Source organism: Triturus cristatus, chromosome 5_1, assembly GCF_964204655.1.
Source record: "Triturus cristatus chromosome 5_1, aTriCri1.1, whole genome shotgun sequence".
NCBI lineage: Eukaryota > Metazoa > Chordata > Amphibia > Caudata > Salamandridae > Triturus > Triturus cristatus.
The window spans coordinates 491,230,941-491,258,133 of NC_140587.1; the positions used below are offsets into that span (position 1 = coordinate 491,230,941).

At 43.9% G+C, this 27,193-nt stretch overlaps 1 protein-coding gene across 2 annotated transcripts in view; it reads right to left on the minus strand.

The window, feature by feature from the left end:
• Positions 1 to 9,428: 9,428 nt before the first annotated feature.
• LOC146831106 (carbonic anhydrase 2-like) overlaps positions 9,429 to 27,193 on the minus strand; it is a 93,761-nt gene continuing 75,996 nt past the window's right edge. For both annotated transcript variants that reach the window (XM_085605339.1, XM_085605338.1), the window contains exons 5-8: positions 22,315 to 22,407; positions 17,802 to 17,864; positions 16,854 to 17,009; positions 9,429 to 10,191 (exon numbers count right to left, since the gene is read on the minus strand). In XM_085605339.1, coding sequence (XP_085461465.1) covers positions 10,072 to 10,191; positions 16,854 to 17,009; positions 17,802 to 17,864; positions 22,315 to 22,407 — 432 coding nt within the window. In that variant the 3' untranslated portion in view covers positions 9,429 to 10,071. The remainder of the gene's footprint in view (positions 10,192 to 16,853; positions 17,010 to 17,801; positions 17,865 to 22,314; positions 22,408 to 27,193) is intronic.

Here is a 27,193-nt window from a genome sequence, read left to right on the forward strand (position 1 = left end):
CAACAGGAACAGGAAACTATGGTCTACCTGTAAGGGACACATTTGCCACATAATACATTATTTGCAGCATAATCTGCAGATTTTTACATAAAGGATTTTGTTTCTAACTCAAACGGTTCAACAGTGACTAAAAATGCAGAGTGACATTTTGCCGGACAGTGGAAGGCCCTTTGCAAAGCTGGACTGGTCACCTTTCTGTTGTTTATTGCTATATTTGGGTGCTAAACCAGTACTAATGAGGTGCAGCCAATGCTGAGAAAGTATTACCAAGTTTGAAAATAACACAAAAATGAAGTAATACTATTACGAAATGTGCCGCATTATACTGCATTTTTTGCCTTTTCTTGCCGCATAAATTACTTAACCCTCCCACAGAATTCCAGTGGCCCTGGGCATAGTTGATCTCAGGTGCACAGGGAACAATTGCATCCATTGGGGCGAAATCACGATGAATGAGATTTATTTGAAGCGAATGACAGTAGGAAAAAGTATAGTTACCTCGTGAGAGTGTATGTCCTTTAGGGAAGCAGGCAGGTTTATTTGTTGCTTGCCTTGTATTATGATTTTGCTTAGAGAAGACGTGCTGGAGAAAATTGTAAAGGAGGGTGAGCTGCTACAGAAAGCGAGATTGACATCACAGTCGTGCTGTGATTTGCTGGTTTGTGTAAAGTTACGCTGGGATTGGTAGATAGTTTCATCAGAGTTGTGCTGTTATTGGTTGAAATAGCTGAAAAGGTCAATTGTGGGAGAACATAATTTCCTGGATCTGGCGAAGACATTAGTGAATACAGAATTGAATTAGATTGAATTTTTTTTAAAGCATTGCAGAGAATGGTAAAGAAAAACTGGACTATATCAGTTAGAGCAAAGGTAGAAGCATCACCTGAGAGTATGCCAGGACACGCTATCATGATGGTGGATTGAGTATTGGCACAAACTTACTGGAGAAGATGAGTGTTTACAGTTTACTCACTTTGGTACATTCAATTTGAGAATTATTAAGAATTTAAGGAGGAAAATGCACAAAATGAAACCACCTCCTAGACATACCTTATTTGAAGCATTTAATACATGGGAACACATGGCACATCAGAAAGAGAAAGAGAAGTTTCGAGGGAGATATAGGAGAACTATGGTTTAATATGCAGAATCTAGATGGGATGCACAACAGAAAAGGTGGCGAGCAGACACTGTACATGGTACAAGATTATATCTAGGCCTGGGCTGAGTAGTTTACATGTTTTAGACATGAGATTTCTAACATGATTCAACAGCAGTTGCTTTGTTGGAAAAGTAAACCATTATACGAGATTTTGCGTTCTGCAAAATATTGTGGGGGTGAGATTGAAATGGAATACAAGAAGCTTAAGGAAACTTTGATGGTTGCTCAGGTAAGAGCAATGCAGAAAGGTCATAATCAGATGAGTTTTGACAATATTTCTCTGGTACAGGGAGGCTATTACAGGGAAACAAGTTCCGATAATGCAGGGTGGTAATGGTTTACAACAACAGAATTTTCAGCCCTAAGGTCGTGGTAATCCAATAAATCCAAGAACTGGTGTTGATGTGTCGTTTTTGAAGAAATTGAATCCATGTAATGAATGCGGAAACTCTGGGCATTGGAAATTCAAGTGTAAGTCAAATGTGAATAATGTAGGGAATTAGAAGTAGACATGACACATACTCAACAGGTGCAAAATTCTAATTCATCTCAGTCAATGCAAATGCCCCAAGCTCCGATAGTTAAAGAGAATGTTCATGTGCAAAGGTATAATTCAGATCCGAATCAACAGTTGAACAGAATGTATCACAACAGTATTTGATTAAGTTAGACAGTTTTCATCACGACCCGTCAAGCCTTACGGTGCCTGAGGAGGAATGAGGACCGTGCACTTTGCAGAGCCTTAGAGGCAGACCAGAGTGGTCCCTATGTGGATGGAGAAGTGAATGGGAATCATGTGTCATTTCTTGTCGACACTGGTGCCACCTGATCTTCTGTGATAACAGCATAGGTTCCTAAGCTACCCCTCTCGGGCGAAAGCATTCAAGTTGTTAGAGTTACAAACAAAACGTTGTTCCCCCAATTTCAGAACCTGTTTCAGAGAAATTAGGGCCTTTGAAGATTGACATTGATTTGTGGTGTGTGATACACGTCCAGTGAATTTGCTTGGACGTGTCTTATTGTGTAAATTAAATTGTTCCATTTACTGCACATCAAGCGGTATTGAGTTTGACACTAATGATGATGTTATTTTTTAAATTGGCTCAACAGAAAACTGATTTGGGAATGTATGCTCTCCTGGCGAGTGAAGATTTGCCCATTGAACTGAGAGACACCATATTACCTGAAGTATGGGACTTTACAGGTAAAGATATCGGACTAATCAAAGGTGTTGAACCAGAATTTCCAAGAATACCACAATACAATTTAACTCCAGATACTATTGCTCGAACTCAATGATTGAGCACCAGATTTTAAAGGAGATAATGGAAAGTCCATGTAACTCTACTATTATGAGCTTACAGAAGCCAAAGGGCAAATATTGTATTGTGCAGCATTTGCACAGGTTTAATTAGGCAGTTTTCTCATGAATCCAGCTGTGTCATTGCTCCAAATCCCAAGTGAAGCTGAATGGTTTTCCGTTATCCACTTATATCAAGCATTTTTATCATTTCCTTTGCATGAAGATAGACAGTATATTTTTGCTTTTTGTTTCAGCAGTCATATGCTGAGCTCCACAATGGTATATGGAAGGCCCCTCAATCTCTAACCAGATACTTAAAAAAGAATCTAGAGTCTCCGGTAATGCCAAATCATTCAGTGTTAGTGCAGTACATTGACGACCTTCTGATGGTGTCAAATACAAAAGAAGCTTGCAAGAGTGATACTATTGCACTTTTGAACCACTTAGCAGAGAACAGACATAACGTATCCCTGAACAAGTTACAGTTTGCAAAAGAGAAGTCTTGTACTAAGGACATCACATTGAGAAAAGAGAGAGAAAAGTGCCACAGGAAAGGAATGCAGCGATTCTTAACATGAATCCACCAACTACCCAAAAGCAAGACCGCATGTTCTTAGGAATGATGGGCTACTGTCGGCAATGGATTCCAATTTTGTTTTTACAGCAAAACCTCTACAGAGGGTGACACACAGAAATGTGTCTGATCCCGTACCTTGGGATGCCAGTTGCATGCAAAATGCCTTTGTAGGACACCAGCATTGGAATGCCTGATTACAATAAATGCTTTGTTTTGTTCTGCAGTGAAAAAGAAGGCTGCACTATTTCAGTGTTGACATAGATTTATGAAAGCAATCGCAGACCGATTTCCTATTTTACGGCGACTCGACCCTATTGCAGCTGCAATGCCTTGATGCTTGAAAGCCATTGCACCTGCATGTGTGAGTCTTGAACAGTGCAAAAGTATAGTCATAGGACATCCTCTGACTGTATCTGTACCTCATTCAGTGGAGATACTGTTGAGACATACACATACACAGTATCTGGCTAACAGCTGTTTGACTAAGTATGAACAGATCTTGCTTGGTGCAAATAAAGTGATGCTTAAAAGATGCATGATTTTGAATCCAGCTACTTTGATACCATTACCTGGAAATGATAACTTAACTGATGAAGTTGAACCTGATTGCTTGGATGTGACTGAATTATGTACCAAATCACATCTGGATATTCTGGATGAACCATTGCCTGAATTTGATCATGTGTTGTTTGTTGATGGATCCTGTTTGTGAGACAATGAAGGAAATCTGAAAGTTGCTTATGTTGCATGGACAGTTGAAGGAGTTGTGAAGCATCATGGTTGCAAGGTGTGTATTCCGCCCAGGTTGCGGAACTTCTTGCCTTGACACAGGCTTGCAGCATTTCAGAGCACCTCGGAATTACAATTTACACTGATAGTATGTCTTTGGAGTCATACATGACTTTGGGCAATAACGGTCACAGCCTGGGTTCATGACATTCTCTGGTTCACCAATCCGAAATGGAGAGTGCATGAAAAACTTTTTGCATTCCCTACAATTGCCTTCCCAAATTGCAGTTGGGAAGTGTGTTGCTCGTAGGCAGGGCATTGACTATGTTACCACTGGAAATCAATATGGTGATGAAATGGCAAAGTATTGTGCAACTATTGCTGATGAAAGAGATGTATTTGTGAGTTCATTGGCCAAAAGATTGATGACACTTGCCCTTGATATATACACATAACCGCAATTCGCGAGCTGGGGGTATTGCGGCTGCGGTCAAATCCTGTTATACATGCTTATGGACGCCCTTGGATATAGTTGGCTGCGAATGTGCCTATTTCCGTATTTCTGTCAGTCCGCATTTTACCTTTTCTGGACTACTCATTTACCGGCCACCAGGGCCTGATGCGGCATTTAGATCTGCCTTGCCTGAAGCCGTTAGCGCTCTAGCTTTAAAGGCTGCTAATTTTAGCATCATTGGGGATTTAAATCTCCATTTTGATGCTTTGCACTCTCCTGCGGCAGATAGTATCCTTGCTGACTTGGAAGCCCTTCAGCTATCTCAGTTGGTCAAACACTGTACTCATACTGGTGGGCACATTTTAGACCCTTTTTTTCACTAATCTATTGATGGTGAAAGTGCTACCCCCAAGGCCTATGGCCTGGACTGACCATTATCTTATAGAATTACACCTTTGGATTGAGGATTCTCCTCTTAGAGCAGCTGCGCCTGCGTCTTTTAAACGCCCATGGAAAAAGCTAAAGCTAGCAGATTTTCACCGGCTTCTTAGCTCACATCCTTTGGGTTCTTTTACGGATGTTGAGGCGGGCTATGATCATTTCTGTAACTGGCTGACGGGAGCCCTAGACTGTCTGATTCCTATGACTGAGAGTAAGCACCGTCGCGCCGGACCCAATCCCTGGTATGATGACTCACTTCGGCTTTAAAGGAAATCCTGCAAACAAGCGGAAAGAGCCTGGCGTAAGTCATACCTGTCTGATAAAAAACTTCTGTATCTTGCCAGGATAAAAACTTATCATAAGGCGGTCTGTAAAGCTCGTGCTGCCTATTTTTCTCGTGAAATTAATATTAGCACTAATCCCACTAAACTAATATTTAAGGTGCTTAAGGATTTGACAGCCAGTAGAGCCCCAGTCGCTGACATTTGTTCGGCCACTCATTGTGAGGGCTTGGCAACCTTTTTTGTAGAAAAGGTTTAGGCCATTTACTGCTCGTTCCCTGTTTCATCTGTATCTCTGGAGAAACTGGATTCTGGCCTGAAAACTACTCTGTCCTTACGCTCCTTTCCTGAGCTCTCGATGGAGGAATTTAATAAAATCGCAATGAAAGTTAAATCAGGTTCTCCTATGGATCCTTTACGACCTGTCCAATTTAGAGAATCTGCAACATTTTGCTTTCCTCCGTTACATGATCTGGTCAATCTATCTTTGATGTCTGGCTCCGTTCCTGACAGTTGGAAACAAGCGCAGGTGATGCCTATTCTAAAAAAACCTGCTCTGGATCCTCTAAAATTTGGGAATTATCGCCCCATCTCTCTCCTTCCTTGGGTGGCAAAACTGACTGAGGCTCATGTCAACACTACTCTCTGTAACCACATCCATTCTGCTAATATTTTAGATCCTTGCCAGAATGGCTTTCGACCTGGCCATAGTACTGAGACCGCGCTTCTTTCTATGGTTGAGTACCTACGAACTTTGGTGGACTCTGGTCAAACGGCAGCCCTTGTGCTCTTAGTGCCGCGTTCGACACCGTTTCGCACGCAATTCTACTACAGCGTTTGGTTGAGGTTGGTGTTGATCACGTGGCACTTGAATGGTTTCGATCATTTTTATCTGGTCGTACCTTCAGGGTTGCTACCCCTCCTTATCAGTCTAAACCCTATTCTATCACACAGGGTGTTCCGCAGGGGTCGGCTCTTAGCCCCACACTTTTCAATATCTATGTCCAGCCGCTGGCTGCGGTCGTCAAGCGTTGTAATCTGACCATGGTGTCCTATGCTGACGACACTCAGCTGGCGGTTGCCATAAGTGGGGCTTCTGACATAGAGGCCACAAAGTTTCGTGAGGGAATCAGGTCAGTGGCCTGTTGGTTGACAGACAATTGTTTGCAACTGAATGCAAAAAAAACTGAGGTGCTTATTATCGTCAATCAGAGCCATCTGTGGGGTGATCACTGGTGGCCTTCTGAGCTTGGCCCTACCCCTCTTCCTGTTACCGAGGTAAAGAATCTAGGCATTTGGCTAGATTCCAAACTTAGTTTTGTTTCTCATACCAAGAAAATCGCTGCCATGTGCTTCGGTATTCTCCGTAGGCTCAGACCTATTTTTAAATTTTTTGATGCTCCAACCAGACAGCTCATCGTACAGGCTACTATTCTGTCTCGGTTGGATTATGCGAACTCTCTTTTACTTGGAGTTAATCAGGCCGAACTTTGTAGACTCCAGCGAGTTCAAAACGCTGCCGCCAGGGCTCTGGTTGGCCTGCCGCGATTTTGCTCGGCCAAAAAAACCATCAATGGACTCCACTGGCTTCCTGTATCCCAGAGGATCAAGTTTAAATCTCTTTGCCTATCGTTCAAAATTCTGAAACACTCTTCCCCTCAGATTTTGGAACATCTTATTTTGCCGTATGCACCTTCGCGTACCTTAAGATCTTCAGGGCTTCATCTGGTTTCAGTCCCACGCTTTAAAAAGGTTAGGGCCGGTGGCCGCTCTTTTAGTGTGCTTGCTGCCAAGCTCTGGAATTCACTTCCTGTCCACATCCGGGCCATTGATGATCTCCTGACTTTCAGGAGGGCCATTAAGACCTTCCTGTTTTCCCTGAATGCTTAGCACTGTCATCGCCTGTTCACTGGGTTGCTTGTGTGCCGATTTCTTGTTCAAAGCGCCGGGATGCCCCTTTGCTGGGGCAGCTGTGCGCTATACAAATCCGGCTAACATAACATAACATAATGCCAGCATATTCGGAGGCAAGGGTCCAATGGAGAGCCAGACTTACGGGTACATAGAGCTGAGAGGGAACTTTTGAAGGAAATGGGATCAAACTTAGAAAGAGTTGCAGGGGGCATGTTTCCAAACAAAGTATTTTCCAGCTCCATACTAACGAGGAGACTTGCCTGGATATTTATAATCTTATTCTAGATGCAGTGTGCCAGCTGTTCACACTACTCCACTGTAGGCTCCTGGCACCTAGAGCTAGCCTCAGGGGACATAAAGGTTTGCCTTATTTTGAAACTTTCTCTGGATCTGTTTACAGCCTTTGCAAATCTATCTTCCAAGAAGGCTTTTTTAGCAATTGTAACCTCTCTAGTATTTTTAAGGCATCCTTGTACTTAGCTTTAGCAGTAGGGATATATAGTAACCTCCACTGTCTTCCCAGGAGCTTAGCCTCTTTCTTCCCCTCTTTGAGGGTGTCTGTTTAAAAGTCCCTTAAAGGCTTAACTCTATGGTCCGATCTAACTGTCCAGGAGGCCGGCATCAGATTCCATGTTACCCCAGAGAAAGAGCGCACTCTCCTCTAATGCTCTAACAAAACACTCTGGTTAGATTTTATGAAGATCACGACATACGAGAAGTAAGCACACCCTGTGATAGAGCTTTTCCTATAGATGCCCATTTAAATTTAATCAAATGGTGGTCGGACCAGACTTGTGGAATGGGGGTATTTACTTCCTCTGCCGTGTTAGAGAATATATGGTCTGCCACATGGCCTGCTTGGTGCGTGGGATTGAACACAAATTGAGAGATTGCCAATGAAGAAATTCTCTCAAGTAAGGAGACCACTTCATTCTCCTCCTTATTACACATGCGGAGATTAAAATCTCCCAGAGGTACAAAATGAGTTTACCTCAAGGCCAGATCTGCCAGGGCATTTAATAAGGAGTTTAGGAAAGGGACTCCTGGGCCCAGTGATCTGTAGACTAAGGTTCCAGCCAAGGATTGATGTGGTGAGAGGTCGAAGCAGAGGTCAAGTACCTCAGCTCATTCCATACCTACCACTGGGAAAGGAACACAATCAAAATTGTCTCTGTAAATCACAGCTACTCCCCTTCTCTAACACTCAAACAGTTCTTGTTAAATATTTTGTAGCCTTTTGGAATTGCCGAGTTAACTGCAGGGTTAGAACATTCGGATAGCTAAGTTTCAGTCACAAACAGCGCATCCGGAGATTCATCACATAAAAAATCGCAGAGGTTACCAGCGTGCTTTGACAAAGACTGACATTAATCAAGGCAGCAGAAAATCCAGAATATTTGGTAGTCTTATACATAGTTAGAAAAGTGTGTTTATTGATATGGGGTGTGAGATTAACATAAAACCACACTTTGAACGGGAATAATCAAAGCAGTAGGTGATAACGGCTTAGCTATGCAATTCAGAGCAGGAGCTAAGCTAACCAATTCTTCAGGGCTAAAGCATTATCGAAAATTACTTGCTAGGGTGTCCTGAGCATAATGTCTGGCGCGGGCTGCTTCTGGGATGCTGATGGGCGCAGGCGGACTTCCCTGTGGTGCGCCTTCCGCATGTCTGTTGCACGTATCTGCTGCACATTTGCACCGCATGCTCTCTTACATGTATATAGCCCACAGGAAGCCAGAGCGTGCACTAGCCAAATTGGCGGCTCTAGCAGTCCCACAGTGTGCAAAAAAGGTTTTAGCTGCTCCCTCCTCCTTCGAGGTTAGCCCTGTGTGCAAATTCCCGCAACTGTATCATCAGCAATTTGCGAGGAAGGGTTTAATTCAGACATTCAAAAGCAACTATGAATTCGGTCTCATTCCACCATCTTTAAGAATTAACTCTGCAAAATGTGTTATTGACAAATTCAAATTAAAAGTAAGTTCGGAGTTTAGCTTTTTGTTCTGAATTTTATTTGGCAAAGGAGTTATGTTTGCGGAGACTTAGACAAAGTAGTAATCAATTGAACGTAGGTAGTTAATGTATTGTCATCTACTGTTTAGGTGATTTTATGTTATATCATGTGTGATGAACCATAATGCTTTTCTAAATGCAAATTGATATTGTACCTATAGCCTTTGGCTGCGTTTTAAAAACATAAAGCATTTGATTTTACTGTTCGTGTATTTTAATTTGTATTGCTACGATGTATTTCAGATAATAATTTTCACTCTGCAAATAGCTTGTGGTGTACAATTTAAACGGACATGTGTTTGTTTGATAAACTATTTTACAGTAACTGAAAAAGAGATAGACATTTTTCGGGATTCTGATAGTTGTATGAGAACCGTGCAATGTGGTATACAAGTATAAAAGCAATTTCTGAACACCAGAAAACTAATTTTAAATTGCAATGGACATTTGAAACATTTGTGTACTTGATCTATGAACTGTTTATGTGATGTTGCAAAGTTCCGATTCAGTTCTTTCCAATATCATATCGTGAAAACAACAACGGCAACAAGAGATTTATTTATTGCTATTTTATTAGGCATGTGTGTAAAACACATTGAAAATACACTCATAAATTAATCTGACGTTCATTAAATGTAATTTAAATTAGTTACCCTATTACACATACTTTATAGTGCAAACAAAATGTACAGACAACAAATAATTTAAGACTTTAAAATGTGCAGAGTTCGCGATCTTCCATTATAATATAAATTTGTTATTTAAAACTAAACTTTAACATATGTATATTCTAGTATCTTAAAATATATTATTTTTAATCAATCATACAGAATGCATCCTATGTTGATAGAACGTGATCATGCGGATGCCCTTCACATTTGTAGGTCATGAAGCTGCTTGCATTGAGAAAGAAAAGCTTTGAGGTTCTCAGGATCATAAAAAGGTAAGCACTAACTGCAACTGCTGATTTAAAATGGCCTTGTGAGACAATCTAAATTAACGCTTTACACTTAGTGCTAGAGGAGCTGATTATCATGCATCGAAAGGAAGAGATTGCATAATTTAATCATAGAAACTGAGAGGGAACATTCAGGGATCCACTGAATGAGCAACAGCCAAGGGAAACCTTTGCCATGTGCTAAATGGCAGGTCTACAGTGCTTAAAATCAGCAAATCCAATGAACATCCCTGAGGACCTTAATGGAAAGAGGCTCGAACTTGTCGACTTTTGAGAGGCTGTGGTGGGCGGAAATTGTTGACCATGTGACAAGGAGCTTCATTCTCATCGCTGAAGTAGAGACTTCGCAGCTTCTCTATCTAAAAAAGTAAAAAGTCACCAGTGTCAGTTTGAAAAGCAAGGGTTTACTTTGTTGCAAAACATCAGTCAACCAATATTGTTCAAAAAGGCAAAATACAAAAAAAATGTATAGGACCGATTCAACATTTTGCATTGTCATCTAATAGGACTATATCCAGTGAACTGGATTCCATCAATGTTTTCACATTCTACTGTCTCTTTTCCAGAAGTTCTACCATTTACAAATAATCTTGACCTCACACCAAAAGGACGAATTGGAAATGGTTAATTTCCCCCAATTCTTTTTCCTCTTGCTGACATGTATAATCTCTATACCCATGAGTATAGAGATTATCCAGCCATTGCTCTCTGATTCATATTGATGATTTTCTATCATCTTCATCTGGGCAAGGAGAATAAAGCACAGTCATCCTACACAGACAGTCACACACACACACACACATAACAAACTTACTACCTATTTGGTTAAAAAAAAACAAATATATATATATACATATATATATATATATATATATGTACATATATGCATATATGTATGTACAATATTTCATTAAGAAGCTTCTCTTTACATTTGCTGGATGAATATTAATGATGTGAATTCAGGATGTTTTAACCTGCCTTTATGACTATGAAAAATGTAAATAGTGTATCAGAACAACGGTTGAGGTGGAATCCCCATTACCATAATCTTATTCTTTCTGTGATATAGGTGGTAAATTCCCCTGTCTTTATGCACTGGGTAAAGACACAACAAATAATGATCCCATCATAACTAATCTCAGACTCATCAGGAAAAGTAGTCAACTAGCTGCAGAGCCGGACGGCACAGGTAAGCGTGGTGAGGCGGTGGAGCGGGGCAGGGTGCGGCAGGTGGGGGAGCCGACAGACAAAAAAATAAGTGCTATTTATTTATTTTTACCTATTCTGTTGCCTGACAACTTTCCCCCGCTCCCACACTGCCCGTCCCCATTAAGCTTACCTGTGCTGGCTAGCTGCCAGTAAAACAGGAATGCAACACATTTCAAAAGCAAGTCACTTATTTAAAGTGGATTAAATGGATTACCAGTTTCGGTTTCGAATCCTGCAGGGCCAATGAGTGAGTATACATGTGTTGAAAAATCATCATGGGTATGTATGGTAACTATTTCACAAAAGTATTTTTGTTTCACTGGTGGTATCTCATGTGCACAAGTCCACATTTCTAGCTTATTAATGTCAGTGTAACTGATCGAGAATTGCTCATAGTAGAAGTTCTGTTTTTTCTGATCGTGGGCAGTGTATGGGGAAGTGCATCACACTCCCTAAAGACTCCCAAACCACCGGTTTGTTTTGCCAGTCCACCTTCAGTCTCTGGCGGTAAACAGCATTTACAACGCATGCGTAACAACGCATGCCATAACAACGCGGTTGTTACAATGACCGTGTTGTTATTCCGCATACCGTTACATCGCAAGTCAGAACAACGACTTGCATTGGAGGGCAGAAGGTTGGATTTAAAATCCAACACCATCTCTAGTGTCCCCACAGACTGGAGTTGGAATAGTAAATTAAGCGCTACTACCTTACTCTTGAAACCACCTATCCTTAATAAAAAAGGAACCTCTAACAGAGCCTTCTCTGGCACGGCTCCAAAGATATGGAACTCTCTTCCTCCAGAAATACCCAGAATCACCAGAACAACGGTGTTCAAACTGGAAGTCAAAATATTCCTGTTGAATAAACTCCTTCAGTAATTGGACTAACCCACTGGCCCGTTGACATTGTTCCTACTTCCTTGTCGTCACACTGTACTGTGTTTAACATATCTTCCATGTTAAGTCTCGTGCACTTTATGATTCTTTTGTGTATTTTTACTTGTGATTATTACTCTATTAGCCTTAAAGTTCTAGTGTGATTGTTAAGCGCTCTGATATCCCTTGGGATCTTGTTCGCGCTATTTAAAACTTTATAAATAAAAAATAAAAGATCCAGCGCCCCCTAAAGCAAGTCGTTGTTACGACTTGGCGTTGTAATGGTATGCGAAATGACAACACGGTCGTTTTAACGACCGCGTTGTTATGGCATGCGTTATAAACGCATGTGAAAAAACAGCACATATTCGTCTCTGGCATTTGATCGCTGGGCCTTCATTTGATCATCAATTGTCTGTGTCTGGGGTACTTGACTACAATTACATTTTCAACTGAAGTATAGCTTATATTTTGCTGTCTGTGACATGTCATCTTGCTATATGTCCCTGTCTGTTTTCCTGTGGTTTACTTATCTGTGCTCAGTTTCCTTTGCTTGCAGGATCAGGTGTGATTCTTGGTGTCTCTTGTTTGGTTTAATATTGTTGCATATTGAGGAAATGACTACATTGGGCCTTCATGGATTAGAATTGTATCACTTTCAACCATGCCCATTTAGAGGTGTACCTACATACTGGGTTCACTTACACTGCATTTTCATTTCTGTACTAAGTAATGCTCGTGATGTTTGCTCCAAAGTAAAGCGTGCAATTTTAAAAGGGTGGAGATAGCTGCATATGCTCTGTCTACATAGTCATATAGAAAAACAAGCATTGGCATAGCCTTTGGGACTTTATGTGTTTAGACAGAACTTTTGGCTATGTTGTAGAGCATTGTGGCTGCTGTGCATTATGTTGAAAAGTTATATTAAAAAGTGTGAAGCATTTTTGTTACCTTTATATAAACGAAGACGACATTATATACAACTGAAAAACCTGACAAGAAAAAGATTTTAACATAAAAAATGTCTTCTACTTTTTTTGTACTTGCACTGCTGGCAACTTCTTCCTGCACTGAGTGGTATTGTGTGGAGTGTATGTTGCATTCAGTAGAGGGTAATTATGTGGCGTGTAATTATGTGGCACTGAGTGGTATTATTTGGAGTGTATGTTGCATTGAGTGCAGTGTGATTATGCAGCACATAATTATGTTGCACTGTGTGGTATTATGTGGAGTGTATGTTGCATTGAGTAGAGTGTAAGTATGAGGCGTGTAATTATATGGCACTGTGTGGTATTATGTGGAGTGTATTTATGTTGCACTGAGTAGAGTGTAAGTATGAGGCGTGTAATTATATGGCACTGAGTGGTATTATGTGGATTGTATTTATGATGCATTGAGTAGAGTGTAAGTATGTGGCGTGTAATTATGTGGTACTCAGTGGTATTATGGGGAGTGTATGTTGTATTCAGTAGAGTGTAATTATGTGGCGTGTAATTATGTGGCACAGAGTGGTAGTAGGAGTGTATGTTGCATTGAGTGCAATGTAAGGAGTTAGTTGTCCTTCCTGTTACCATGGTGGAAAAGTGGAGTGAACACTTCCACATTGAATGATAGTGTGGGGGAAGAGGTTTCATCAAAGTGAAAATAATTTCTTTGTGGAGGAGGTAGAAAAAGTGATCTAAACATATGCACATCACGGCATGACGTACTCAGGGGTACATTTTGAGAAGCGGGAATACCCTAGAAATCTACAACTGTTGAACATTTTCAAGGCTACTACTGGGACTGTTGGGGATCCCCCAAAATTTCTCCAAACAAAGGAAGAATCCTACAGGAGTACATTTCTGATTTTGAAAGTTTGGGTGTGTGAATCAGGCCGAAAGTGATTTCCCCACAAGGACAGCTAACATTACACCCCAGATCTTTCATTTAACAATAATTTTCTTGATATATGGAGATTCATTCTACCTTTTCATTGCTTTGAAGGGCAGTAATTATGAGGTGTGTTATTAAGTAATAACTGAGTAATAACTCAGTTCAATGGTAGTCTATTTTGCAACCTCGGAAGGATGGCGGTCGAGTGGGTCCCTGCCAAGATTCGAACTCCGGACCTGCAGATCACCTTTTAGAGGTGAGCGTTTAACTCCCGGAGCAATCCCCGTCAGTATGTGAATTAACAGTCAATAATATAGTCTTTGGACCACAGCTTCATCGACGATCACAACTGCCCGCAGGGAAGACGCAAGCACTCAAACTAATAGGTGGGTGAGTACAAAGCACAGGCACTAGAGAACGGCTTCAGGGAGCGGCAAGTGACCCCTATAATAGCTCCTTTGGAAGGGCCCACCGAGGCTGCTGAAATGGCGGAACAGTGACTCTGCAGTACTTCGTAAAGAGTGGGAAACTAAGAGCCCCTTTGCAAGCTTGTACAGCCAGTTTCCTGTTGATAAAACGGAATGACCATTTCCTTTCTTAGACTTCCTTCAGTGAAGAAAAAGAAACGAAGGAAGTATTCTTCTCTCAGAAAGGCAGGAAGTTCACCACATTTACAATGCCAAGCACGCCAAAAGCTGCAGGCACTCACAGCAGTTTACGTTTGACTTTGAACAACATTTTTCAGTTTTGAAAAAACGCTGACACGTTCCTTTAACGATGGTCAAATATGTAGTCTCACTTTAAAATTATAAACGTGCAGGGTTTTACATAGCGTTGGAGGAAGATGGAAAAACCACTCGCCCAGCATCTTACAATGCCACCATGCAGAGAATACAGGAGCTGTTGGGCCTGTTCGAGTCAGAATCTTAAACTCCAGATGACATCTCCAATTCTGCTCAGCAAAATCAAAAATGTCCAGCTTAAGGGCCACTGTATGGAATGCGATATGGGTGTTCATTATGCGATTCATAAATCTGTCACAATTTTACAAGTGGTTGATGCATCTGTTGCCATGGTTACGGTATTGCAGTGCAACACTGGGTGATGCATAGATTGGTTTACAATACACCTGGCAGGAAGGCGCCCGCCTACTCCTGTGTTTATGAATGTGAACCACTTGCACACACTGCTCCCAAGTTTATGAATGAAACACTGAATTAATTGATACTGGGCAAAAGGCTGCTAGCCCCAGAGCATGGTGGCTCACCCTTTTTCAAATGATTTTTCGTCTCCCGGTTAAGAGCATTGTTCTTCGGACGTAAACAAGTCACTTAGCTACTTTTTACAGCCGAGCTGCATTTGGTAATAAGGCACAAGCCTTCGGCCAAAAGTGAAAGCAGCTGCAGCGGGAGTGGTGCGCGCTTGCTCGGCTCGACCTAAAAAAGGTGAGCACCATCTGTTTCAAATTACCGCCAAAGCGATAATTGAAAACAGATGGGATTAAAGCTCACTCCCGCGGACCCTAGGCCATGGAGCAAACAAGGCAGGACAATCACCCACCTTGCATCAATTGCGTGCTGCGTTTTTAAAAAAGACACATGCACAGGCCAATTGAGGGCTATTAAAAAAAAAGCACACACACAAGCATGTGTTCAGTGCTCAAAAGCTCTTACTTAATGCCTTGCAGAGCAGCGCATGCACGCTGGCTCAGGCAAGACCTAAAAAGCCAGTGTCTTGTAAAGTAAGAAACATCCCACTTTCACTCTCTGAAAGGCATCCTGACCAGCCCACGAAACAAAGAGAAAAATGACAACGGGGGTTGACCCCTAATGCCTCTCTAGAGCCTGGGCTACCAGCAAAAAACACCAAGCTAGCTCTGGCAGGATAGATCCAAATAACATCAGTCAGCAGCACCATGGACTGTTCTGTACATAAATATGTCTGGGCTTCACATGTTCAGTTTTGGTTGAATGTCTAATGAATTGACAAGGGGGGTACAATGCTAAAACATGTTCCCATTGTGACTCCTTATCAAAGGGACATTCTTGTGTATCATATTTTTTAGGAATTGCCTTGGTTGACTGAAAGTTCTGTCCCCAGAGGTGCTGTGCAGATGCAAACACTTTCCATTTCATGCAGAATGTGTCAGTGTCCAAGGGACATTCTACCATTTGTATCAAAATCTGTCGCCTGGAAAAAAACAATGCATGCTGCACAGATATACGGCACTTTGAGTATACCACCACACTCAAGGGTGGATTTATCAAAATGTCATGCAACACAGCGCAGTACAGCAAGACACCTTGGCAGGGAGAGGGCAGGAATGAGCCATATTCAACATTATAGAGTGCATTCCTGTTCTCTTCATGGCTGGCACACTATGTGTTGCCTAGCGCCAACGCAGGCACCCTTGCACTATGGTTCAAGGGTGCCTGTATTGCTGGCAAGATTGTTTTTGTGCAGGAAGTGACAAGAACAATCCTCTGGGGCTTTTTCTTTTTTCTATGTGTGCTGCACAATGCAGCACGCATAGAAAGAGGAAAAAAGAGGAGAAATAAACATATTTCTCCTTGTTACACGTCCCCTGGGAAGGCGGAGCATTTGATGCATTCCTAGGTCTACCAGTCATGGTGAATCTGGAAACACCCACGCTCCACCCATCGAACACCTCCCTGGCGCAGAGCAATGCAAGGCAGCGACTGACGGTGCCTCGCGTTAATCCAGGTTTACCAAGCCACGCAGGGCCACGCAAGGAGGCCTTGTGTTGCTTGGTAAATCTCACAGCAGGTTTTATAACGCCCTGCGTCCCCTTGCATGGCACAAGGGCAACGCAAAACCTTCAATAAATCTGCCCCTTAGCATGATGTGTTCCAGTGTATGATATGAGCATGTGGCAGAGGAAACAGCATGGAAGTGGGTACTGTGCATGTGGCCTTCAGGTGTGGCAGTATATATTTAGCAAGCTTCCATTGCAATGTTGCACATACTCAATGCAAAAATACCTGCCTTTGGTTTTTAGGTGGGAAATTTTAAATGTATAACTGTTTTTAATATACCTGTTCCTCACTGACACATATTGGCTCCCTCAGGACATGCCACAGGACGCATTCCAGAAGGGGAGGTGTAGTCAGCGATCCCTCGTAGGTCCAGAAGTCCAGTGATGTCGGCAGCAGCCCCGAAGGATCAAAGTCAGTGAACGTCGCCTTTTTGCCCTGTAAATGACCGACAGCAGACCAAAAGTTAGGAGTCTGAAATGCGACCTGGGCAGGAGTACATGGGTGTTTTTGTGTGCCAAAATGGTTGCATCTTGAGCTCCTTTTACACTGCAACAGGTGTTAGACACATTGTGGAAGACCATCTTTGTGCAGCACTTCGTGAGACTTGTTAGTTTAGTTTGTAATTCTTATGAATAGATGTACTCTGGTATATGATTTGTTATTTGCATCCCAGGTACGGCTGTTTTCCAAATTACATATTGACAAATAATTCTTCAGCGAAAAAGGACACTTTTGACAAGCATCAGGTGCACACGATTGAATAGTAAATTCGAATCTGCTAAGGGTGCCTTCTGACTTATACAGGACAAAAGAAAGCAAAAGCAAGATGCAACCCTGGCGTGATTAAATGCTCCAAAGGCACCTCTCTCATTTACCCCCAGGATTTGGGATAAAATAATTCTGGTCGTAATTAGCAAAGTCCTCATTACATTGTTGTTTGTTTTCCTTGGGACGCACATGCAGCTCCGAGGAAACAAAAAAAAAGTCTGACTATTTTAATCGTGATAAACCACTTAAAAAGCAAAATAAATATTGATTCCTTGTATAGAAGATATTTGATCCTCAAAAGGGAAGCTGGCTGTGGCAGACTTTAAAAAGGGTGCATTCGTGAAGTCAGCGAGTATAGGCGCGACTGAGCACTCGTGCATCTCAGCCCTTCCACAGAACACTGCGCGGCCATCCTAACGGGATACTATTGATGGGAGGTTGTACACAATGAATTGTTACCTTGGTTGGAATGAGATCCAGTGCTTCAATAATCTTTTGCATGTCAGGGTTTGCATGTCCTATCTGCAGGAGACACAATGAGGAAAAGTGAAGTATTTCTTGCAAACAACTATGTGGTGTGCTAAACAATGAAAGAGCATGTTATTTTACATCATCATGGCACGATGCTTTAGAGCACAGTGGAATCTTCTTGTTTCTTATTGGGAAAGCGAGTTGCTTAGGAATCAACTTAATCAACCTGTAGCAGAACATGTAAAAAAGAGTCATCTTCAACGGCAACCCCTCCTTCGGACGCTACATTGCCAAGAAGGCCCAGAGAGTCAGTTATCAGTCGCCCCTCCTCCACACAAAAGGCTGTATCTTCTCCAAGCAGACTGCAGAGCCGCGCACACCCTGGTCTGCCCCCACCTTGACAGTGGCAACAATCCTGCCCGCTGACATCCCCAACCTTTCATTGGTTGTACTGAAGTGCATCTTTCACGCAGCCACCTGGCACAGCAAAGATCCAGGGAAGTGTGACCACATCACATCTTCTGTCACAGAACTACACTGCTCCAGACTCTACACACACATCATCTGTAACACTTACTGTAGCATCTCCAAAACAGTAACAACCAATGACACCACCATCTCATAAGGCCAACGCCACCCACAACACCTTTACATCTAGCGGTACAAAAAGGAAAAGGGCAGAGACAAGCCTGCGCCCAGGATCTTCATGTACATGCCATGGGTCAGACTCGCTCCTTCTCTTCTCTACCTCACACTGACATTGAATTCCATCTCTTCAAGGGACATCTGGTCTACCATTGTTAAGGAACTTCCGGCACCTCGTTTCGCCTCTCCTGAATGTGAAGTGACCCTCACCTATGCTTTGAGACAACCCCTATCGTTTTTTAGTGTTTTGTTTCTTTCCAAAGAGATTTGCACTCTAACTGTCCCTATATAAAGAGGCGCACATAAATAGCTTTGTGGTGTCTATGACGGGCTGACTTGAGCTCAGGAATGGGCAGTATTTAGCAATCGCTCTACTGTCATATAGAATGGAAATGCCACCCTGACCCACCGTTGCCTGTCCACTAAAACGGATCTCGAAATTTAACCTGAAGATTATTCTCGTGAATCACTGAACTCCCCAAACTCAACAATGGAAATAGATGTAACCTAAATTACTGCTAAGGCTGTATAGGAAAACCAGCTCTCATAAATAGCCATAGAGACAGGACATATAACGGGTAAGTGTAATACCTGACTATGCTGTTTGGTTGTCTGTAATAAAAAGAATAGTAAGGATAAATGGTTTAATGGCTCGTGACAGTAAGAATGGGCGCGGCCATCTTGCACGTTTTAAACGCTGGATGACCTAAGGCGGTGTGGAGGAAGGGGGTAAAGCACATAGCAAGGTCTAGTTTCTGCCCTTGATGTGGAACTGAATCTGTATGTGATACTGGAGAGGACCCTTGGTCCTGATATTTCACATACTGTTAGTGCTATAGCTCTGTCCTACTTTACACACACTGCTGGATCCCAGCGCTAGAGGTGGCTGGTTGTGAATGCACGAGTATGCCCTCTGAGTGCCTGTAGGTGGGCAGCTGTGTATCATCACCTTTCAAGACAGGATTCGTTTTCGCAAGGGCTGTGGTGGTATGGTGTCATGAGTGTGTCCCTTTTCGAGGAGAAGTAAGTGTGGACATTTATAATGGGTGCCCTAGTGGAGTGTGTTTTACACAATGGGAGTTGCACAAATGAAGGAAGCTGTTTTATCCAGGTTTGCACGCCTTGTGCTATGCATACAGTAGCTGGAAATGCACTGCTGCTTCCTGCACAAGGGCTTCATTTTTGTCTAGGACTTCTTGCGCCACATACCAGCAATGGCATTGTCTCACTCTATAGCAGTGATGCTCAATGGCAGCTGCCTCTGTACAGGGACGAGGGCAGAAGGCAGGATAGAAACATAAAAAAGTAACATACCTTGTTCCCCGCTGCTGCACGTCTCTCCCTTAATCTTTGCAGAGCACCGGAAGCACCCATTCTCCCGGACTTACCAGCCAATTACAACACTGCAGGAGCAGCATTGTGATTATTCTGCGATGGCCGAAACGGCCGCTCAGGCAGTAACTGGGAGGCTGGGCATGTTCTCCATTAGGCTGTGCAACACTGCCCAGTGGAGAACATGCCAAGTGTGCATGACTGTTTGGACGGCCCCAGAGGGCCGACCAAGCCATCATGCGCACTTAGGGAGGGGGTGTAAACCACTCCTGCTCCCTTTGAAGTGGAGAAATCCAGCCCTGCCCCACCCGACCAGGCTAGAGTTTGAGTCCCGCAAAGAAAAAGAGAATGATAATAAATTCTTCTTATTATAATTGTATTTTTATTTTGCACTGCTCAACGACCAGTGGGGCGACGCTCTTCCACCTTAGGGTAGTCACTGGTGATACTCAAAGTACGGCCTGGGGGCCGCATGCAGCCCTCCTTAATTTTACATGCGGCCCCCTGGTTCAAAAAAGCACTGGGTTGCTGTTTATTTGTCTCCACTAAATAAATGGGCAAGCATTTCTTTAAATGTTAATTGAATCTTGCAGCAAACGTGTAAAATATGAGAAAGTAAATTAAAAAGTGTATTTCATTAACCTTCAGAACTATTTCACCTTAGTACATCAGGTTATACCAGTGCATTGAGAAGTATTTTTGAAACCCACCCTGACAACAATGCCAGAAGTGAACTAAGAGGCAAGTCAGTTATGTGCACCCTTTGGGCAGCCTGGGTTGCTACTATACAGAAATAGTATAGTTTATTAAATCAAACACAAAAGGTTTTGTACAGCACAAATCCTGAAGTCTTGTATTTGGTTGTCCTCTTATATGTGACAATGAAGTAAAAAGAGGGAAAATGAAATATAACAATTGCCTACGATCACAAAATTTGATCAGATGGGGAAGCCAGGATTGGTCCAGATTTTCTGGTTTGTGCAGTTCAGCCACTAGATGTACATACCTTGCCTCCCCTACCTCACCTTATCTCTCCCTGCCCCCTAAACAGCCACCCTTCTGGCTTAAATGTGGCCCTCAGTCACATCACAGACCAAAGTTTTTGGCCCCTGGGAAAACGTTTGCGAGTACCCATGCTCTATAGTAAATAGAGTGTGGCAAGGCGCTTTTCAAGCTGCTGCAATCTCTGTCCTGAAGCGATTTATTAATGATATCTGTTGCTGTAGTATCAGTTAAGACCATACTTTTTTACTTGACTTGGCAAAACAGTCCATCAAGGTCATGTAGAGGTCAATATGCCCGAAGAAGTTAAAGAGAGGGACAGCCTGCCTGGCCCAGCCGTCTCTCCTCCCTGGTTCAGGCATCCAGCATTTTGAGAGAGGCAGTAGGTGTCAGAGACAGCAAGGGGCAGTGAACATAGCAGTAAGAGAAAGGAGGTTTGACAGTGAGGGGCAGGACGCATCAATAATAACGCTGGACTGAGTGCGGGTAACACTAAGAGGCAGGAGGTGTGAGTAGCAGGAGCTGAATACAACTGTGGTGCAGTAATTGCGTGACAGGATGTGAGTGAATGTGAGGGGGGCAGGTGTGAATGACCCTAGGTGGGGAGATTAATGGCCTGTCTGAGTGTAATGTCACAATGAATTGTGGCCCAACTCCTGGGGGCCCGCAGCGCTCAGAATTCCCCCCACACCCACAGACCATGCACACAACCTTGGCATCATAATGGACTACTCTCTCTCAATGAACCACCAAATCAATGCTGTCTCATCCCTTCTGCTTGCACACGCTCCACCTCCTTCGTTGATCTTCAAGTGGATCCCCACCGAGTCCAGGAAAACGGTCACCCATGCACTCGTCCTCAGCAGACTTGACTACGGCAATGCACTCTATGCCGGCACCACCCAGAAGCGGCCCAAAAAAACTGCAGACCGTCAAGAATGCCTCCGCCAGACTCATCCTGAACATCTCATGCCACAACCACATTACCGGCCACCTGAGAGACCTTCACTGGCTTCCGGTCAACAAGAGAATCACCTTCAAGCTTCTCACCCATGCCTATAAAGTCTTCCACAACACCGGACCTGTGTACCTCAACCTCCGCCTCGCCTTCTACACTCCCACCAGACATGTCCACTCTGCCAAACTGGCCATGGCCAACGTCCCAAGGATCCACAATACCACAGCCAGAGAAAGATCCTTCTACCTCACTGCAAAGACCTGGAACTCACTGCCTCTGCACCTTAGGCAATCCCCATTGCTGCCGCAAATCAGGAACGACCTCAAGACCTGGCTCTTTGACTGAACCGCAGAACAAGCCCTCCCCTCCGCCCAGAACCTTGGGACCCTCATAGGTGAGTAGTTGTGCTTTATAAGACTCTGATTGATTGATTGATTGATTGATTGATTGATTGATTGCATTGTAAGGCGTGGTACAGAGGCTGCAAAGGCAGCATAGGCATGGACAGTTTGGGCACATTCACAATGCAAAGTGGGGCAATTCTGTGATTCTTAATCCGCTCACCTGCAGAAAAACGCCAACAACAGCCAGACCATCACAATGCCTTACAGCCTCACCAAACGAGCTATACTTTGTGTTCCAGTGCACCAAATGAAGCTGTGAAAAAAGAAATGTGGTTTCATTACACTGAATTCGATAAATAAACTGCAACTGTTTACATTGATCAAATCCTATATGACAAACACTAACTGTAGGCCACTGCTCTAGTTTTAACGACCTCTCAAAGTGTAATTTGATCTAAGTGTGTAAATTAACCTACCTGTACCTACCACAAATGCATGTGCCTTTGTTTAATATAGCTGGTGCTTCAGGTCGAGTTTGCGCTATATAAAACTGAAAAAAACATTTGTTTTTAATCACCTTTTCTAAAAGGCAAGGTGGGTTTGTTTTCATCTTTCTCATCAGTTGGCACTTTCTAATCTAAAGAAGAACAAGACCTCTTGAGAGCAGTGAAGTAACTTCCACAAACCTATGTATGAAGCTCTTAGGGTTTCCCTTTCAGAAGGCTCAGCAGTCGCGGCACGTCTATCGGGGCTGAGGGGCCTTGCCTCCTCACCTTTTGCACCTCAAGATGAGTGCCCATCAGGCTGAGCAAAAGTCAGCCTGACAGACACTCTTCATTTTCAGGTCAGGCAGAAAGGAGCTAGACATGCACTAAATGTGCAGGCTCCTGGCTGCCTGAGCTGAACCTTGCTGATCTGAGGATGTCACAGATCCTGTGGGCGTGATCTCCTCAGCTCACCTAAGGTCCCAGAGGCCCTCCCCCTTGTGACGAAGGAAGCTTTAAGCCCTGAAGTGCCCAGGGCCGGGTGTCAGTCAGTGACACCTCGTCACAGAGTGGGGTGAGTCATCAGTCACACTGATTCCATCTCACTCTGTGACAAGATTGGAGCTGCTGCCTTTTTTACTCTCATTGGCTGGTTTTGGGGCAGACAATGAGGGAAGACAGCAGTACCAACCCTTCTAGGGCCTCGAAGGCTTGGAACTGCTGCCTTCCCTCACTGGCTTGCCTAAGGTCAACCACTGAGGAAAGGCAGCAGTTTCAACCCTCCTGGGACTTCCGAGGCAGAACTGCAATTAAGAGTGATTTTTATTTTAAGTAATGTTTAGTGCGTGCGTGTGTGCGTGCGTGCGTGGGTGCATGTATGTATGTTTGAATATTTGGTAATGAGTGTTGTGAATGGATCTGTGTGCGTGTGACTGTGTGTGAATGCATGAGTGTGGATTAATGTGTCTGTGTGCGTGCGTGTGTGCTCTGTCTGTCCCCCCCCTCCTAAAATTACTGGCCACCAATGAGAGGCTGACTGCAGCATGTAATTTGTGTGGATTCAGTCTTTGGTGTCATGCACTGTGTTATATGCAGTATCCACAAGCCAAGCTCACTGCAAGGCTTTTTCTAGAGCAGATTGTGATTGCATCACTATGCAATAACAGGGACATGACGTCAAGATTCGGTCTAGTTCCAAACGTGAGTTTGACAAAGTATCAGCTTGCAAGGGTTGGAGATAGACATCAAATCTATCACAGAGTTAACTGACATTTTCCGAATGCTGCTTCTTATGAGCTAATTCAATTTAGCAGTGAAATGTATTCACCAGAAGTTTTTGCAGGGCCCTGGGCGAAGGAGCAGATACTTCCCTCTCCACCCAGATATTTGGGAGGACGGAAGCATGGATGTAATGACGAGGTATCTGCACGGCCACAGTGCTTGTCACCATGACCTCTGTGGCAAGGATAAGTTGCTCCTAGCAAGTAGATGAAGATGAACGCATAGAACACGCCACCCACTGCAGATATTGAGACTGCCCTTGCAACTCTGAGGGCTGCTTGTAGATTACCCATGTTGGTGGAGGAGGTGACCAGCGAAGAAGTGAGGCTCCATGAAGCGGCCTCATGAGGGTGTCTGTGGCAATATTAGCCATCTATATGTCACTCAGATGAGGTAGATGTGCCTCAGAACTCCTATCAGAGATGTTTTAAGGCATGGGCAAAGTAGGCAATGGGAGCAGTCCAGCCCGAACTGCCAGGCCAGATCCTGCCTGGACTGGAAACAAGCATCCTGGGACCAGTTTCGGGGCATCACCCCTCATCAGCCAGGCTAGCTTGACTCCAGTAGCATGGAAAGCCCTGGGGTGGGATGGTGAGCAAAGAACGATGGATTTAACCCAGATCTCTAGACTGGGGGTGAATGTTTGATTTGCTCTGCATTCCGTCCATCATCTTTGTGTCTTTTGCTTTCTCGCCCTAAGTGTGCCGTGTATGCCCAGACGTGGGTGTCGGGCTCACTGTGCCACTGGATTCAAGCTAGCCTGGCTGATCAGAGGTGATGCCCCGAAACCGGTCCCAGGATGCTTGTTTCCAGTCCAAGGAGGATCTGGCTTGGCAGTTCGGGCTGGACTGTTACAATGAGGAACAGGGTCAAGACTGATTTGCATAATGCTGGGTCTAAACTGGGGTGGCATGGTGAGCAAAAGAACAATGGATTTAACCCAGATCTCTTGACTGGGGGTGAATGTTTGATTTGCTCTGCATTCCGTTTATCATCTGTGTGTCTTTTGTTATTGATTTGCGTAAAGGCACCTGTCCACTGTGATTGTATAGCGGATAGGCCAAGAGGCAGACACTCAGGTGGCGGGGGGCAGATGAAAGTTTCTGTTTTTCTTGTTGCCTGCAGACGCTGTTACCAAGTCAATTGGCTTCTTGCTGCATGTGCAACAGAGAGGTTGCGCTCTATGGTATCAATTAACAGAAGGGGATGCATAGTCCTGGGAGCCATGGTTGCCCCAAGCCACTATCTGTCCCACAATGTAACGATCACCACCGGATGATGAAAACACTGGAGGACCACTTTTGTGCCAAGAATTGACTCATCCAAACAGCGTAATGTGACCAGGACAACATAGTGACAGTGAAATTTGAGATGCTGGCCAGTGTGAGGAACCAGCCTCCTGCTGTGAAAGGATCACCGCCCAAGGGCAACGACAGACCTACTGGTTGGAATTTAGTGTAAAAAGAAGATAGAAAAATAAAGCATGCACCCTTTCTTTTACATTTTTATTTCTTTAAAGCCTAAGTTTCTCCTAGATGGTCTCAGTATTTAATCATATAAAGCAGAAAAGTCATCCCATGTTTGCTGAAAGGTTTGTGTATCATGCATTTTTAATGAATATGTCCAGTAAGGCATATTATTAATGCATAATTGTATTGTATTCTTAGAGGTGTTAAAATCTGGTTTGCGATGTCAACATAATCGGCGCCATCTTGTCCCCTCCCAGGCTCGCACGCTCCCTCAAGCAGTAGCCATTTTCGAAAGCGCCATGGCCCCTCTGCCCCTCCCCTCCCCCGCCGACCACCAACGCGTTCCCTAGGCGCTGCAAAACATCCCCCACGCGCCGGTCGCCCCCGCTCCCTCATACATAGGCCATGAACCCTCTCCTTCTGCGCGACCCTGCCATGAAACCACATCCCGCACCTGGCCAACACCTCCTTTTATCCCTTACATGGTCATACATCCTTTCGGTAACCCCTTCCTCCACGCCTGATCGTCCGAACTGATCCCAGGCCATCACCTAGCCCTGCGGACGCAGTTTTATTACCCCTACTGTAAAGGAAACACCCCACATCAAAGGGATTACAGTAGATCAAGGCCCCCCACCCCCTGAGACCCGACCAGTCGCACACACCCCCGGGAATTGGCGGAATGTCCAGCTGTGTGATAGCCATCTCCTACTGTGTGTGGGGTGGGGACTTCCACTGTAGATATGTGTGGGAACGAGCTTGAAGTGGGGATTCTGAGGATGTTCTTTCATGTATCAAAGCAATCTCAAGAATGTGCCATGTATGATAAACCTGCAATAAAGTCATAAACCTGTGTATAAGAGGCCAGGCCTCAGAGATGTGGTTAGAGCACCTCGTGACGATACCTTACTGTCTGATCTGATGTGTTCTCCTCCGGAGAGAATAAACCTTGGTTTCCTGCCTTCCAGTCTCCGGCGCCTGCCTCTTTGTTGGTTAATTATCGAATGGTATAAGAGGCGATTACCGCCGGGCAATACTCAAAAGGTTATCGACTGCAACTGCCGCTACCATTTAACAATTGGCGTCCCAAGCGTGGGGCCCATCAGTGACACGTGGATCCAGTGGGAGAGGTCCCGACGACAGAGTGAACGACTGCAACGATCGGAAAGAGCTCCTGCCCGATAGACCCTCGTCTGGCAGCCGATCATCCGAACTTCACTGGTTCCGAACCGACCTCTCTCGAGTGATCTACGGTCCTGACTGGGAACCATCAGGAGTGCCGCGGCAAATACGGAGAGTAGAGGACGATCGGGCGCTGGAGGCGGAAGACGAGAAACTGTCCATGCGGTCCGGGTAAGGTCGTGAAACACGACAAATTGCGAAACGATTGATTGATTGATTGAAAATACTAGTATTGCTTATTGATTGTTCTCTTTGAGATATTCGCTGTCTACAAACGGGGAGGAGTAGAAACACTCTCTCTTCCTTTGCAGATAGTGAAGGGTAGGTAACGCAGACTTTTGTCCCCATTGTAACCCGTCGTGCCTATTTTTATCTCCCCACTGATTGATTGTCCGAATATTGATTGTTTTGAAGAATAGTGCTCTTTGAGATATTCTCTGTTTGCAAATAACGTAGAATAGAAATATTCTGTCTAGTCTTTGCAAATAGTGAAGGATAGGTAACGCAGACTTTTGTCCCCATTGTAACCCGTCGTGCCTATCTCTTTCTCACCATTGATTGATTGATTGTCTGAACACTGGTTGTTCGATATTGGTTCTTTGGAGGTATTCTCTGCTTACAAATAACGTGGAACAGAGATATTCTGTCTAGTCTTTGCAAGCAGTGAAAAGATAGGTAGTGC